General features: G+C 44.2%; 1 protein-coding gene and 8 pseudogenes across 1 annotated transcript; all 9 read right to left on the bottom strand.

Moving 5' to 3' along the window:
* Positions 1-208: 208 nt before the first annotated feature.
* LOC148363483 (U2 spliceosomal RNA) lies at positions 209-426 on the bottom strand (annotated as a pseudogene).
* Positions 427-454: 28 nt separating this feature from the next.
* On the bottom strand, positions 455-573 carry LOC148363482 (U2 spliceosomal RNA; annotated as a pseudogene).
* Positions 574-1,484: 911 nt separating this feature from the next.
* On the bottom strand, positions 1,485-1,618 carry LOC148363481 (U2 spliceosomal RNA; annotated as a pseudogene).
* A 662-nt stretch (positions 1,619-2,280) lies between these two features.
* LOC148363480 (U2 spliceosomal RNA) lies at positions 2,281-2,443 on the bottom strand (annotated as a pseudogene).
* Positions 2,444-3,027: 584 nt separating this feature from the next.
* LOC148363479 (uncharacterized) lies at positions 3,028-3,783 on the bottom strand. Its single transcript, XM_088337311.1, is given in 2 exon segments — positions 3,028-3,357; positions 3,359-3,783. Coding segments are annotated over 2 exon segments (648 nt in total). The 3' UTR covers positions 3,028-3,134.
* Positions 3,784-4,140: 357 nt separating this feature from the next.
* Positions 4,141-4,300, bottom strand: LOC148363478 (U2 spliceosomal RNA; annotated as a pseudogene).
* Positions 4,301-6,079: 1,779 nt separating this feature from the next.
* LOC148363477 (U2 spliceosomal RNA) lies at positions 6,080-6,235 on the bottom strand (annotated as a pseudogene).
* Positions 6,236-6,534: 299 nt separating this feature from the next.
* Positions 6,535-6,652, bottom strand: LOC148363476 (U2 spliceosomal RNA; annotated as a pseudogene).
* A 6,189-nt stretch (positions 6,653-12,841) lies between these two features.
* Positions 12,842-12,961, bottom strand: LOC148363475 (U2 spliceosomal RNA; annotated as a pseudogene).
* Between the last annotated feature and the right edge of the window lie 667 nt (positions 12,962-13,628).

The raw sequence follows: 13,628 nt of genomic DNA, 5'->3' as shown, positions 1-13,628 counted from the left end.
AAACCACAGGGCCCTTATTGCTATTGTGCAAGAGCGAGCCAATGGGGTTTTGGGGTTTTTAAGGGTTATTGTTCAATCTTTGTTATTCATTATCCATTATCCGTTATCGGTCAGTTCATTATACGCTACAAAGCCTAGGAGCCGGGACACTTACTCTCAGCCAAAAGGCTAAGCTAAGGTCCTAGCCCTAAAGCCTTGTTGCGATCATTGCGAATGCACCGTTCCCGGAGGTACTGCAATACCGGGCCGATGCGCGGAGTGGGCAGAGCAAGCTCTTATTCCATCTCCAATGGGGTTTGGGGTTTTTAAGGGTTATTGTTCCATCTTCTTATTCATTATCCATTATCCGTTATCGGTCAGTTCATAATACGCTACAAAGCCAAGGAACCGGGACTCTTACTCTCAGCCAAAAGGCCAAGCTAAGGTCCTAGCCCTAAAGCCTTGCTGCGATCATTGCGAATGCACCGTTCCCGGAGGTACTGCAATACCGGGCCGATGCGTGGAGTGGACAGAGCAAGCTCTTATTCCATCTCCAGATTGCAAAAATCTGTGCTCACTACAAGGCCAAGCTAAGGTCCTAGCATACAGTTCACTGATCCAGAACCACAGTCCTAGCATACAGTTCACTGATCAAAGGCCAAGCTAAGGTCCTAGCATCAGTACACAGACCTGGAATCACAGTCGGCATCCTTCAAGTACGGTATGTTTCCAATTTTTTTGTTTTTTTTTTGTTTGAACAAATTTATTGACACTAATAACAGAAAAAAAATCATGACAATCTCAACAGCAATTAAGCACATTCACAATATTATATTCCAATATGACGTTTTTAACAGCAAACACAAAGTGAGGTTTGAACAAACCTTCTCGAAAATCTTATTAGCAATCAAGCATATTCACAATTTCATTATATAACATCTTTGTTAGTGTCAATAGATCCGTCCAGGCCAAAGTCGATTGTCCTCGGTCTGAACAAATCCACCGACACCAACAGCAGCAAAACAAACACGACAATCTCAACAGCCATCAAGCATATTCACAATTTTTTTTTTTATCTGACAATATGACGTGACGATATGACGTTTCAACATTTTTTCCTGACATTTTCAACATCAATTAAACAAAGTTATTTTCTTTTAACAGTAGTTAACCAGCGTGTAAAAGTCAATACTATTGTGCAAGAGCATAGCTCTGCCATCCAACCCTCCCAAGCAGCATTCTTCCAGTCCTCTGTGTGGGTCCTCTCCCCTCTGGGTTCCACAACCCAGGCCGCTGCTGCCGGGACTCCCACAGTGTAGCTCCGGCTCCCCCCTCCGGGTGGGTGCAGAATGGGGTTTTAGGGTTTTTAAGGGTTATTGTTCTATCTTCGTTATTCATTATCCATTATCCGTCAGTTCATAATGCGCTACAAAGCCTAGGAGCCGGGACACTTACTCTCAGCCAAAAGGACAAGCTAAGGTCCTATAAAGCCTTGATGCGATCATTGCGAATGCACCGTTCCCGGAGGTACTGCAATACCGGGCCGATGCGAGGAGTGGACAGAGCAAGCTCTTATTCCATCTCCGAAATGCAAAAACCAAAGATCATGGCAAGAGGTGCGGCCAAAAGGCAAAGCTAGCCCTAAAGCCTGGCCAAGCTAAGGAACTAGCACCAAAGCCTATTCCGGGGGTTTTGGGGTTTTTAAGGGTTATTGATCTATCTTCGTTATTCATTATCCATTATCCGTTATCGGTCAGTTCATAATACGCTACAAAGCCTAGGAGCCGGGACACTTATTCTCAGCCAAAAGGCCAAGCTAAGGTCCTAGCCCTAAAGCCTTGCTGCGATCATTGCGAATGCACCGTTCCCGGAGGTACTGCAATACCGGGCCGATGCGGGGGGGTTTTGGGGTTTTTAAGGGTTATTGATCTATCTTCGTTATTCATTATCCGTTATCGGTCAGTTCATTATACGCTACAAAGCCTAGGAGCCGGGACACTTACTCTCAGCCAAAAGGCTAAGCTAAGGTCCTAGCCCTAAAGCCTTGTTGCGATCATTGCGAATGTCAAGGCCAAGCTAAGGACTTGGCATCAAAGCCCTTAAAAGGCCAAGCTAAGGACCTAGCATCAAAGCCGGGGGTTTTTGGGGTTTTTAAGGGTTATTGATCTATATTCGTTATTCATTATCCATTATCCGTTATCGGTCAGTTCATTATATGCTACAAAGCCTAGGAGCCGGGACACTTACTCTCAGCCAAAAGGCTAAGCTAAGGTCCTAGCCCTAAAGCCTTGTTGCGATCATTGCGAATGCACCGTTCCCGGAGGTACTGCAATACCGGGCCGATGCGTGGAGTGGACAGAGCAAGCTCTTATTCCATCTCCGGAATGCAAAAATCAAAAGGCCAAGCTAAGGACCTAGTGAGTCGCCTTGCTAGAATTGTACTCAGTTCAACAACCACAGCCATCACATGCCAACATACTTAGTTTCTCATTATTTTTTTTTGGTTTGAACAAATTTATTGACACTAATAACAGAAAAAACAATCATGACAATCTCAACAGCAATTAAGCACATTCACAATATCATATTTCAATATGACTTTTTTTAGCAGCAAGCACAATGTCACAATGTGAGGTTTGAACAACCCTTCTCGAAAATCTTAATAGCAATCAAGCATATTCACAATTTCATTATATAACATCTTTGTTAGTGTCAATAGATCCGTCCAGGCCAAAGTCGATTATTTTTGGTCTGTGGTCTGAACAAATTTATTGACACTAAGAACAGAAAACAATCATGACAATCTCAACAGCAATTAAGCACATTCACAATATTATATTCCAATATTACGTTTTTAACAGCAAACACAAAGTGAGGTTTGAACAAACCTTCTCGAAAATCTTATTAGCAATCAAGCATATTCACAATTTCATTATATAACATCTTTGTTAGTGTCAATAGATCCGTCCAGGCCAAAGTCGATTGTCCTCGGTCTGAACAAATCCACCGACACCAACAGCAGCAAAACAAACACGACAATCTCAACAGCCATCAAGCATATTCACATTTTTTTTATATCTGACAATATGACGTGACGATATGACGTTTTAACATTTTTTCCTGACATTTTCAACATCAATTAAACAATTTCAGAGTTATTTTCTTTTAACAGTAGTTAACCAGCGTGTAAAAGGCAATACTATTGTGCAAGGGCATAGCTCTGCCATCCCACCCTCCCAAGCAGCATTCTTCCAGTCCTCTGTGTGGGTCCTCTCCCTTCTTCGTGGGTCCTCTCCCTTCTGGGTTCCACAACCCAGGCCGTTGCTGCCGGGACTCCCACAGTGTAGCTCCGGCTCCCCCCTCCGGGTGGGTGCAGACGAGTCTTCTTTATGGCTGCGTCCTAGGCCCGCCGCTCGCAGATTGTATGGTATCTGCAGCCATTTGGAGCACAGCCACGGGGGGGATCTGCCTGCACCTCCATACCAGCAGGTTTCTGGAGGTCCAGATGGCGTCCTTGATGGCGGCGAGAGTGAGCCAGTCCCTGGCAAAGTCGTTCCGAGGCCTCCTCGACCGACTCACCCCGTAAAGCACGTACTGTGCATCAGGGACCTCCCCTGCTGGCAAGTCCGGGAACTTTCCTAGTTGGTCGGCCATTGTCCACAAGACCTGGGCAGCGCTGCACTCACAAAAAAGGTGCCTCACCGACTCCTGGGCACCACAGCCAGGTCGAGGGCACGTCGAAGTCGCTGACATTCCTCGGTGGTGCATTACGGCTCTGACTGGGAGAACTTCATGAGCCACCATCCATGACAAGTCTCGTAGTCTGTTTGGGAGGGAGGGAGGAGGGGGGGGGCTTATTAAGGGTTATTGTTCTATCTTCGCTATTCATTATAGATTATCCGTTATCGGTCAGTTCATAATACGCTACAAAGCCTAGGAGCCGGGACACTTACTCTCAGCCAAAAGGCCAAGCTAAGGTCCTAGCCCTAATGCCTTGGGGGGGGGGGAGTTTTAAGGGTTATTGATCTATCTTCGTTATTCATTATCCATTATCCGTTATCGGTCAGTTCATAATACGCTACAAAGCCTAGGAGCCGGGACACTTACTCTCAGCCAAAAGGCCAAGCTAAGGTCCTAGCCCTAAAGCATTGCTGCGATCATTGCGAATGCACCGTTCCCGGAAGTACTGCAATACCGGGCTGATGCGAGGAGTGGACAGAGCAAGCTCTTATTCCATCTCCGGATTGCAAAAATCTAAGGCCAAATTAAGGTCCTAGCATCATAAGCCGTAAACTCTCGGCCCAAAGGCCAAGCTAAGGACCTAGCATCAGTACACAAATTAGTGCACAGACCTGGAATCACAGTCGGCATCCTTCAAGTACGGTATGTTTCCAATTTTTTTTTTATTTTTTTTTGAACAAATTTATTGACACTAATAACAGAAAACAATCATGACAATCTCAACAGCAATTAAGCACATTCACAATATTATATTCCAATATGACGTTTTTAACAGCAAACACAAAGTGAGGTTTGAACAACCCTTCTCGAAAATCTTATTAGCAATCAAGCATATTCACAATTTCATTATATAACATCTTTGTTAGTGTCAATAGATCCGTCCAGGCCAAAGTCGATTGTCCTCGGTCTGAACAAATCCACTGACACCAACAGCAGCAAAACACAGCCATCAAGCATATTCACAATTTTTATATTTTGACAATATGACGTGACGATATGACGTTTTAACATTTTTTCCTGACATTTTCAACATCAATTAAACAATTTCAGAGTTATTTTCTTTTAACAGTAGTTAACCAGCGTGTAAAAAGCAATACTATTGTGCAAGGGCATAGCTCTGCCATCCCACCCTCCCAAGCAGCATTCTTCCAGTCCTCTGTGTGGGTCCTTTCCCTTCTGCGTGGGTCCTCTCCCTTCTGGGTTCCACAACCCAGGCCGTTGCTGCCGGGACTCCCACAGTGTAGCTCCGGCTCCCCCCTCCGGGTGGGTGCAGACGAGTCTTCTTTATGGCTGCGTCCTAGGCCCGCCGCTCGCAGATTGTATGGTATCTGCAGCCATTTGGAGCACAGCCACGGGGGGGATCTGCCTGCACCTCCATACCAGCAGGTTTCTGGAGGTCCAGATGGCATCCTTGATGGCGGCGAGAGTGAGCCAGTCCCTGGCAAAGTCGTTCCGAGGCCTCCTCGACCGACTCACCCCGTAAAGCATGTACTGTGCATCAGGGTCCTCTCCTGCTGGCAAGTCCGGGAACTTTCCTAGTTGTTTGGCCATTGTCCACTAGACCTACGGGGGTTTTTAAGGGTTATTGTTCTATCCTCGTTATTCATTATCCATTATCCATTATCGGTCAGTTCATAATACGCTACAAAGCCTAGGAGCCGGGACACTTACTCTCAGCCAAAAGGCCAAGCTAAGGTCCTAGCCCTAAAGCCTTGCTGCGATCATTGGTCGCCAACACTTCTTGATCATCACATGGGGTTTTTAAGGGTTATTGATCTATCTTCGTTATTCATTATCCATTATCCGTTATCAGTCAGTTCATTATATGCTACAAAGCCTGGGAGCCGGGACACTTACTCTCAGTCAAAAGGCTAAGCTAAGGTCCTAGCCCTAAAGCCTTGTTGCGATCATTGCGAATGCACCGTTCCCGGAGGTACTGCAATACCGGGCCGATGCATGGAGTGGACAGAGCAAGCTCTTAAGGCCAAGTTAAGGTCCTAGCAATCAGTTTTTGTTTGAACAAATTTATTGACACCAGAGTACTACAAAGAGATCAAAGGGTTCAGACCCAGCAGAAAAAGCTAATGTTGTGACTCATCCATTTGCAGAAACTGTAATAATAAAAACCTCATCATCCAGTCCAGCGTGAATGTGGATCTTTGGTGGGACACGTACACCGCGGACAAACAAAAATATGATGAGGGGGTTTTAAAGGGTTATTGATCTATCTTCGTTATTCATTATCCATTATCCGTTATCGGTCAGTTCATAATACGCTACAAAGCCTAGGAGCCGGGACACTTACTCTCAGCCAAAAGGCCAAGCTAAGATCCTAGCCCTAAAGCCTTGCTGCGGTCATTGCGAATGCACTGTTCCCGGAGGTACTGCAATACCGGGCCGATGCGTGGAGTGGACAGAACAAGCTCTTATTCCATCTCCAGAGTGCAAAAATCAAAAATCATGGCAAAGGGCCACTCGGCCAAGAAGGACCTAGCATCAAAGCCTTGCTAGCAAGAACTAACAGTCCATAATTGCACCGTTCTTAGAGGTACTGCAATTCCGGACCGATATATGGGGTTTTTAAGGGTTATTGATCTATCTTCGTTATTCATTATCTATTATCGGTCAGTTCATAATACGCTACAAAGCCTAGGGGGGGGGGTTTTAAGGGTTATTGATCTATCTTCGTTATTCATTATCCATTATCCGTTATCGGTCAGTTCATAATACGCTACAAAGCCTAGGAGCCGGGACACTTACTCTCAGCCAAAAGGCCAAGCTAAGGTCCTAGTCCTAAAGCCATGCTGCGATCATTGCGAATGCACCGTTCCCGGAGGTACTGCAATACCAGGCCGATGCGTGGAGTGGACAGAGCAAGCTCATATTCCATCTCCGAAATACAAAAATCAAAGGATGCTTTTGGCCAAGCTAAAGTACTCGGTCCAACGACATGGATAGTACACAATTCTTGAACCACAGTTGGCATCGTTCCCGGAGGTACTACTATACCGGGATTTTTTTGGTTTGAACAAATTTATTGACACTAAAAACAGAAAACAATCATGACAATCTCAACAGCAATTAAGCACATTCACAATATTATATTCCAATATTACGTTTTTAACAGCAAACACAAAGTGAGGTTTGAACAAACCTTCTCGAAAATCAAACATATTCACAATTTCATTATATAACATCTTTGTTAGTGTCAATAGATCCGTCCAGGCCAAAGTCGATTGTCCTCGGTCTGAACAAATCCACCGACACCAACAGCAGCAAAAACACAGCCATCAAGCATATTCACATTTTTTTTATATTTGACAATATGACGTGACGATATGACGTTTTAACATTTTTTCCTGACATTTTCAACATCAATTAAACAATTTCAGAGTTACAGTAGTTAACCAGCGTGTAAAAGGCAATACTATTGTGCAAGGGCATAGCTCTGCCATCCCACCCTCCCAAGCAGCATTCTTCCAGTCCTCTGTGTGGGTCCTTTCCATTCTGCGTGGGTCCTCTCCCTTCTGGGTTCCACAACCCAGGCCGTTGCTGCCGGGACTCCCACAGTGTAGCTCCGGCTCCCCCCTCCGGGTGGGTACAGACGAGTCTTCTTTATGGCTGCGTCCTAGGCCCGCCGCTCGCAGATTGTATGGTATCTGCAGCCATTTGGAGCACAGCCACGGGGGGGATCTGCCTGCACCTCCATACCAGCAGGTTTCTGGAGGTCCAGATGGCGTCCTTGATGGCGGCGAGAGTGAGCCAGTCCCTGGCAAAGTCGTTCCGATCCCTCCTCGACCGACTCACCCCGCAAAGCACGCACTGTGCATCAGTGACCCCTCCTGCCGGCAAGTCCGGGAACCCTCCTAGTTGTTCAGCCATTGTCCACAAGACCTTGGCAGCGCTGCACTCACAAAAAAGGTGCCTCACCGACTCCTGGGCGCCACAGCCAGGTCGAGGGCACGTCGAAGTCGCCGACATTCCTCGGCGGTGCACCACAGCCCCGACTGGGAGAACCTCACGAGCCACCATCCATGACAAGTCCCGCAGTCTGCCTGGGAGGGCAGGACGATTGACGCCGCTCCAAACCGCTGTGGATTCGCCAAACGCAAGCCCCCGCACAGGGCTTACTGTAGCTCGCTCTTGCACAATAGCAATAAGGGCCCTGTGGTTTTGCAAAGTGCGACACTCCTGTGTTTCCAAATCAAACTTCTTCAAAAAATCCCGGATAAAGAGATGTGTTGGTGGCAAGTTAAACGAAACTGGAATCAAACGATTGTCTGGTACAAGCTTTAGCTTCCGCAAATATGAGCCCATCCAAAAACGGGTCATTGCTTGACTTTTCGGGTTGTTGGGTGGGCCCACAGCGTTTTGGAAGTGGAGAGAGACATATTTGCTTCCCAGGAAAAGCTGGAGGTCAGGCACTCCTTTCCCCCCTTTTTCCTTTTTCTTTTTCATTGTATCTCTTTTTATCCTTTCCCACTTTGAGCCCCAGACAAAGCGAAAGATGGCTCGGTCCATTTGTAACAGCACGTTTCTTTTAGGCATAAAAATTAAACTGATTGACAAAAGCATTGGGAGGATGATCGCTTTGATGATTAGGACCTTCCCCTCTATTGTCAGTTTTCTTAGTGACCAAAAAACAAGTTTTTGCTTAACTTTCCTTGTCACGTCATCCCAGTTGGTCTCGCCTCCTCCATCCGCATTGAACTTTATCCCTAGGATTTTCTGGTCTGTCTTTAACACCGTCAGCGGGAGTCCTGCCTTTTCTGTCTCTTTCCACATTCCATAAAACTTCACTTGTGATTTTTCTCTATTTAGCCTTGACCCAGACGCCCTCCCAAACAGGTCAGTCAAGTCAAGGGCTCTTTCAACAGATGCGCGGTCAGTACACAAAATATTAAAATCATCCATGTACAAAACACACTTGGTAATTTGTCCCCCACTTCCTGGGATATTGATGCCTTCGACAAATCTATCTTTTCTTAACATTTGTGCCAAAGGTTCAATGCAAAGAACATAGAGAAGGGGAGACATAGGGCAACCTTGACGTACACCGCAGTTGATCTCGATTGCTTCCGATAAATTCCCGTTAATCATGAATTTGCTGTAGATGTCTCGGTATAGCAGTCCTACCCAATTGATGTATTTTTGGGGAAAACCACATTTTTGCAATACCCTGAAGAGGTATTGGTGCGAGACTCGATCAAAGGCTTTTTCAAAGTCTAGGTTTAGGACCGCTAGTCGCATGTTTCTGTCTCTTGCATAACAAATGGTGTCACGGATCAGCATGAGACTGTCGCTGATCTTCCTTCCCACAATGGCACAGGTTTGGTCTGGATCAACCAAGTCTCCCAAGACAACAGACATTCGTGTTGCTAGAAGCTTGCTGAAAATTTTACAGTCCACGTTTAAAAGCGTTATGGGTCGCCAGTTTTTTAAGTCAATTTTGTCTCCTTTTTTGTGCAATAGAGTAACTATCCCGATTCTGAAACTGTCTGGCATATGGTCTCGACTGGAAAATTCGTTAAAAACAGTTAACAGATCTGGTGCTAAAATATCCCAAAAAGTCCGGTAAAATTCGAGGTTGAGTCCGTCCTCCCCGGGTGATTTGCCTTTTTTCATAGTCTTTATGCAATCATTCAGTTGGTCTTGGGTAAAGTCCGATGTTAAAAAGGGGTCTTGACGCACTGATCTTGAAATATGATCTAATACATGCCCCATTTCATTCTCATATGTTTCTTTCTTTTCAAATAATTTTTTGTAGTAGTCTTCGACCAATCTGGTTATTTCACTACATTCCTTTGTTATTTGCCCGTTTTCGTTTTGAAGTTTAAAAATCCCCTCATTTTTGCCCATAATTTTTTTAAAAAAGTAGCGTGTACATTTTTCCCCTTCTTCTATTTCTCTTTCTCTGCTTCTTATTATGATGCCTTTGCTCTTTATTTCCGCCAAAGCGTTTAGTTCTTGTTTGATCTCTTTGATTTCATCATTAAAGTCCATCCCCTTTTCTGTTAGGATGAAATAGCGTTGGAGTCTTCTTTGTAGTCCCGACATGCGTTTCATCTCTTTGAGTTTCTTGTTTTTCCCTGCATTTTTAAAAAAGGTCTGTGTTCGTTTCTTTGTCATTTCCCACCATTGTGCTCGTGAATCATACGAGTCTTGAAGGGTCTGCCAGTCTTTGTACAGCTCCCTGTATTGTGCGGCTAGAGCCTCATCCTCCAGCAGGGAGCAGTTTAACTTCCACAAACCCTTCCCAACAGTCATACCTGAAGGAAATGAGAAAGAGCAGGACAGTAGCAAGTGATCCGAAAAAAAAACTGGAATTAATCTTGCATCACTCTGTGCTAAACCCCTCGTAAATATGTAGTCTATTCGAGAGGCTCTGGCATTGTCACTACTGAACCAGGTGAAGCCCTCCTCTCCTGGATGTATGGATTTGAAACAGTCCACCAGTTTAAATGTCCGGCACATGTCTTGTAATAAAGTTGATGTTTTATCTACTTTAAACTCCTCATCATTCCTCTTTCTATCCTTCCTACTTAGGATGCAATTAAAATCTCCTCCCACGATTAGTGGTTGATGGCCTAGCATATGCGACTGGATGTCCTCTAAAAGTTCGTACCTGAGTTGTCTGTCGGCATGGCCGTATATGTTAATGAGGTTAAAATCATTCCCTATATAAGAAAGTCTTGCTAAGATTGCGCGTCCGTCTCTTATCACAGTACTCCCCTTTATGATGAGTTGAGGGTTGTTTATTAAAATGGCTACCCCATCGTTACGGTTTTCATTCGAGCCACTCCATAATGACGGATATGGCCAAATCTCTTCCCACTGTTTATAATTTTTTAGAAAGGGGATGCAGCATTCCTGTAGTAAAAACACATCCGTTCTGATAGTTTTTAAGAACGATAAAACACTGTGAGCCTTAACCTTTGATCTCACACTTCTCACATTGATAGTAGAGAATGTAATGTTCATAATTGTTGTTAAAGTATTTAAACTAGTTAGACAAAACCGGGGGATCTGAGTCCATTCTTTGGTGATCATCGAGATCATCGAGAGTGTCACCTGTGTCAGACACATCACTTAAGAGTAGTACCTCATTTTGAGACTCACCGGGGAAAACTCTGGGACCCTCTGACTCTCTGTCTGTGGTTCCAGGTCTTCCCCTTTTTTCTGGGTTAGGGGGTGAGCCAGAGGACCTATCAAAGGGTCTCTTACTTCCTTGCCCACTAAGGGTCAGATTTTTTCCCTCCCCGACTTCCTCCGTCTCAACTTCATACAGTTCCCTTGTGGGCTTATTCACCGGCAATCGGCTTTCTTCTAAATCTCTTATCTTTGTTTCTGGTTTTTTCACCACTCCCAATTTTGTCTTACTTTTACTCCTCTTTCCAGTGCCCGTATGGGTTTTTGGAGAGTCATTCGCCTTTTCGATTTGTTTGACTTCTCCAAATCCCGGCAATGGCGTAGCAAACAAATTTGCTAATTTGAACTCTCTTCCAGGCCCTTCCTGATTAATATGTGTTTTCGGAGTGGCAGTTGCTTTTTCTATTCGTTTGTCATGTCCAAATTCAGGTATTTTATGAGAAATCGAATCAGAATTTCCAGGTTCTTCCTGTTTCAATTTTGATTCTCTGGTCTCTGCTCCAGGGGGTTTGGTAGGTACATCTGTTTTTTCAATTTGTTTGTCTTGTCCAATTTCTTTGTGCATTTCTTGATCAATTTCATTGGGTATTTCCATAACTTTATTCATTTCCTGTTCATCTTCATTGGGTATTTCTATAACTTCATTAATTTCTTGTTCATTTTCATTTTGTATTTCCATGACTTTATTAATTTCATTGTCTTTGTTATCTTTATTCACTTCATTGTCTTTGTGACATTTAATCATTTCATTATCTATGTTGTCTGACATCATTTCATTGTCTTTGTTGTCTTTGTTAACTGCCTTCCTAGCTTTCAATTTGTTAGCAAACGAATTCGGGCAGTTTCTAAAGAGGTGATTCGTTTCTCCACAGAGATTGCATTTTCTGCTATTGCTACATTCCTCAAAGGAATGTCCAATTGTTCTGCACTTTCCACAAAAAATTCGATCACATACCTCAGCCAGATGCCCATGCTCACCACATTTGCGACAGAGTTTCGGTTGCCCTTGATAGTGGATAAAGCCACGGTTTTCCCCCAGGAATATAGTCGACGGAATTTGTTTCATTCCCTGAAAGCCCTGAGGATCTTGCCGTAGTTGGACTGGTACCCTCCAGGCACCATTCCAATAGCCTTTCTCACACCTCACCTTCATAGCCTGGCATTTTACTGAGCAGTATCTACTCAACCAATAACAGACGTCATCAGCACTGATCATTTCACTAAACATTCTAACAACGACAATCTTGTTAGTATTATCAGTCAGCTTCTCCACTGTAAATCCTGAAAACTGGGACCTCACTCCCTCAAAGCGATTCCAAAACTCTTGATAAAGAGCTGCCGTTTCAAAACTCACATCAAAGCCTTTGCCAGAAGTCATTTTTATGACAGCATGTACCTCCTCCTTTTTAAACTTCAGAATCTTTTCAACAAACTTGTTAATAAAATCCGTCCTTGACATTCCTTCCGAAATTGCCACAACATCTTTGAGCAAGAATCTCACGCAGTTACGTCTCCGCCCGCCGGTATAATGCCCGGCCATGGCAGGACTCGGCTGCTTTACTTCTAACTATGTTAAAATGGTTAGAATTGTAAAATTAATAATTAACAATACTCTTAAAACCGACGCCAATGACAGTATAAACGCATAGAACGAGCAGTGCTAACCTGATGCGTCCACCATCAACCGCAAACCGGGGGGGGGGGGTTTTAAGGGTTATTGATCTATCTTCGTTATTCATTATCCATTATCCGTTATCGGTCAGTTCATAATACGCTACAAAGCCTAGGAGCCGGGACACTTACTCTCAGCCAAAAGGGGTTTTTAAGGGTTATTGTTCTATCTTCGTTATTCATTATCCATTATCCGTTATCGGTCAGTTCATAATACGCTACAAAGCCTAGGAGCCGGGACACTTACTCTCAGCCAAAAGGCCAAGCTAAGGTCCTAGCCCTAAAGCCTTGCTGCGATCATTGCGAATGCACCGTTCCCGGAGGTACTGCAATACCGGGCCGATGCGTGGAGTGGACAGAGCAAGCTCTTATTCCATCTCTGGATTGCAAAAATCAAAGATCATGGCAAAGGCCAAGCTAAGGACTGACATAGCATCAAAGCCACAGTCCAAAAACAACAAGGCCAAGCTAAGGACCTAGCATCAAAGTCTTGCTAAGGGGGCTCACAAGAAACCACCTAATACGCCATTATAGTCTAGTTACACATGGCCAACCTTACAAATATCGGTATACTCCAGGGGGTTTAGGGGTTTTAAGGGTTATTTAGCTTGTTCATAAATCATTATCCATTATCCGTTATCGGTCAGTTCATAATACGCTACAAAGGTCCGGGACACTTACTCTCAGCCAAAAGGCCATGATCACATGGAAAACGATACCGGTTCTTATTATTTGATGCAGACCTGCAAAGTCCAGGTACCAGTTCAAAGTAATCCAAGGAAAAAAAGTGTATATTTCCAAATGTAAGGGTGGGAAAAATATCTATGCACCTTTGTCTGCGGTGTCCACAAACACTCACCTTTACTGGTTGCTAATTCCCATAGTCCCCCGTGTCTGTTACGCCCCTTCTTTTTAATTGGTCAGTGCAAGACCAATCAGAACATGTGTCCAAAATAAATACAAATAAATACATGACAAAAATATACAGTTGCAAATACATATTATACATGGTTACACATATTTACGAAGAAAGACGGTACACCGAGAACGTTTTCAAAGCTTTAATAATAACTTTCATCCCAAACCGT

The sequence above is a fragment of the Urocampus carinirostris genome, chromosome 6, assembly GCF_059441175.1.
Source record: "Urocampus carinirostris isolate Australia breed hairy pipefish chromosome 6, RoL_Ucar_1.0, whole genome shotgun sequence".
Lineage (NCBI taxonomy): Eukaryota > Metazoa > Chordata > Actinopteri > Syngnathiformes > Syngnathidae > Urocampus > Urocampus carinirostris.
This window is presented reverse-complemented; position numbering and strand designations above follow the sequence as displayed.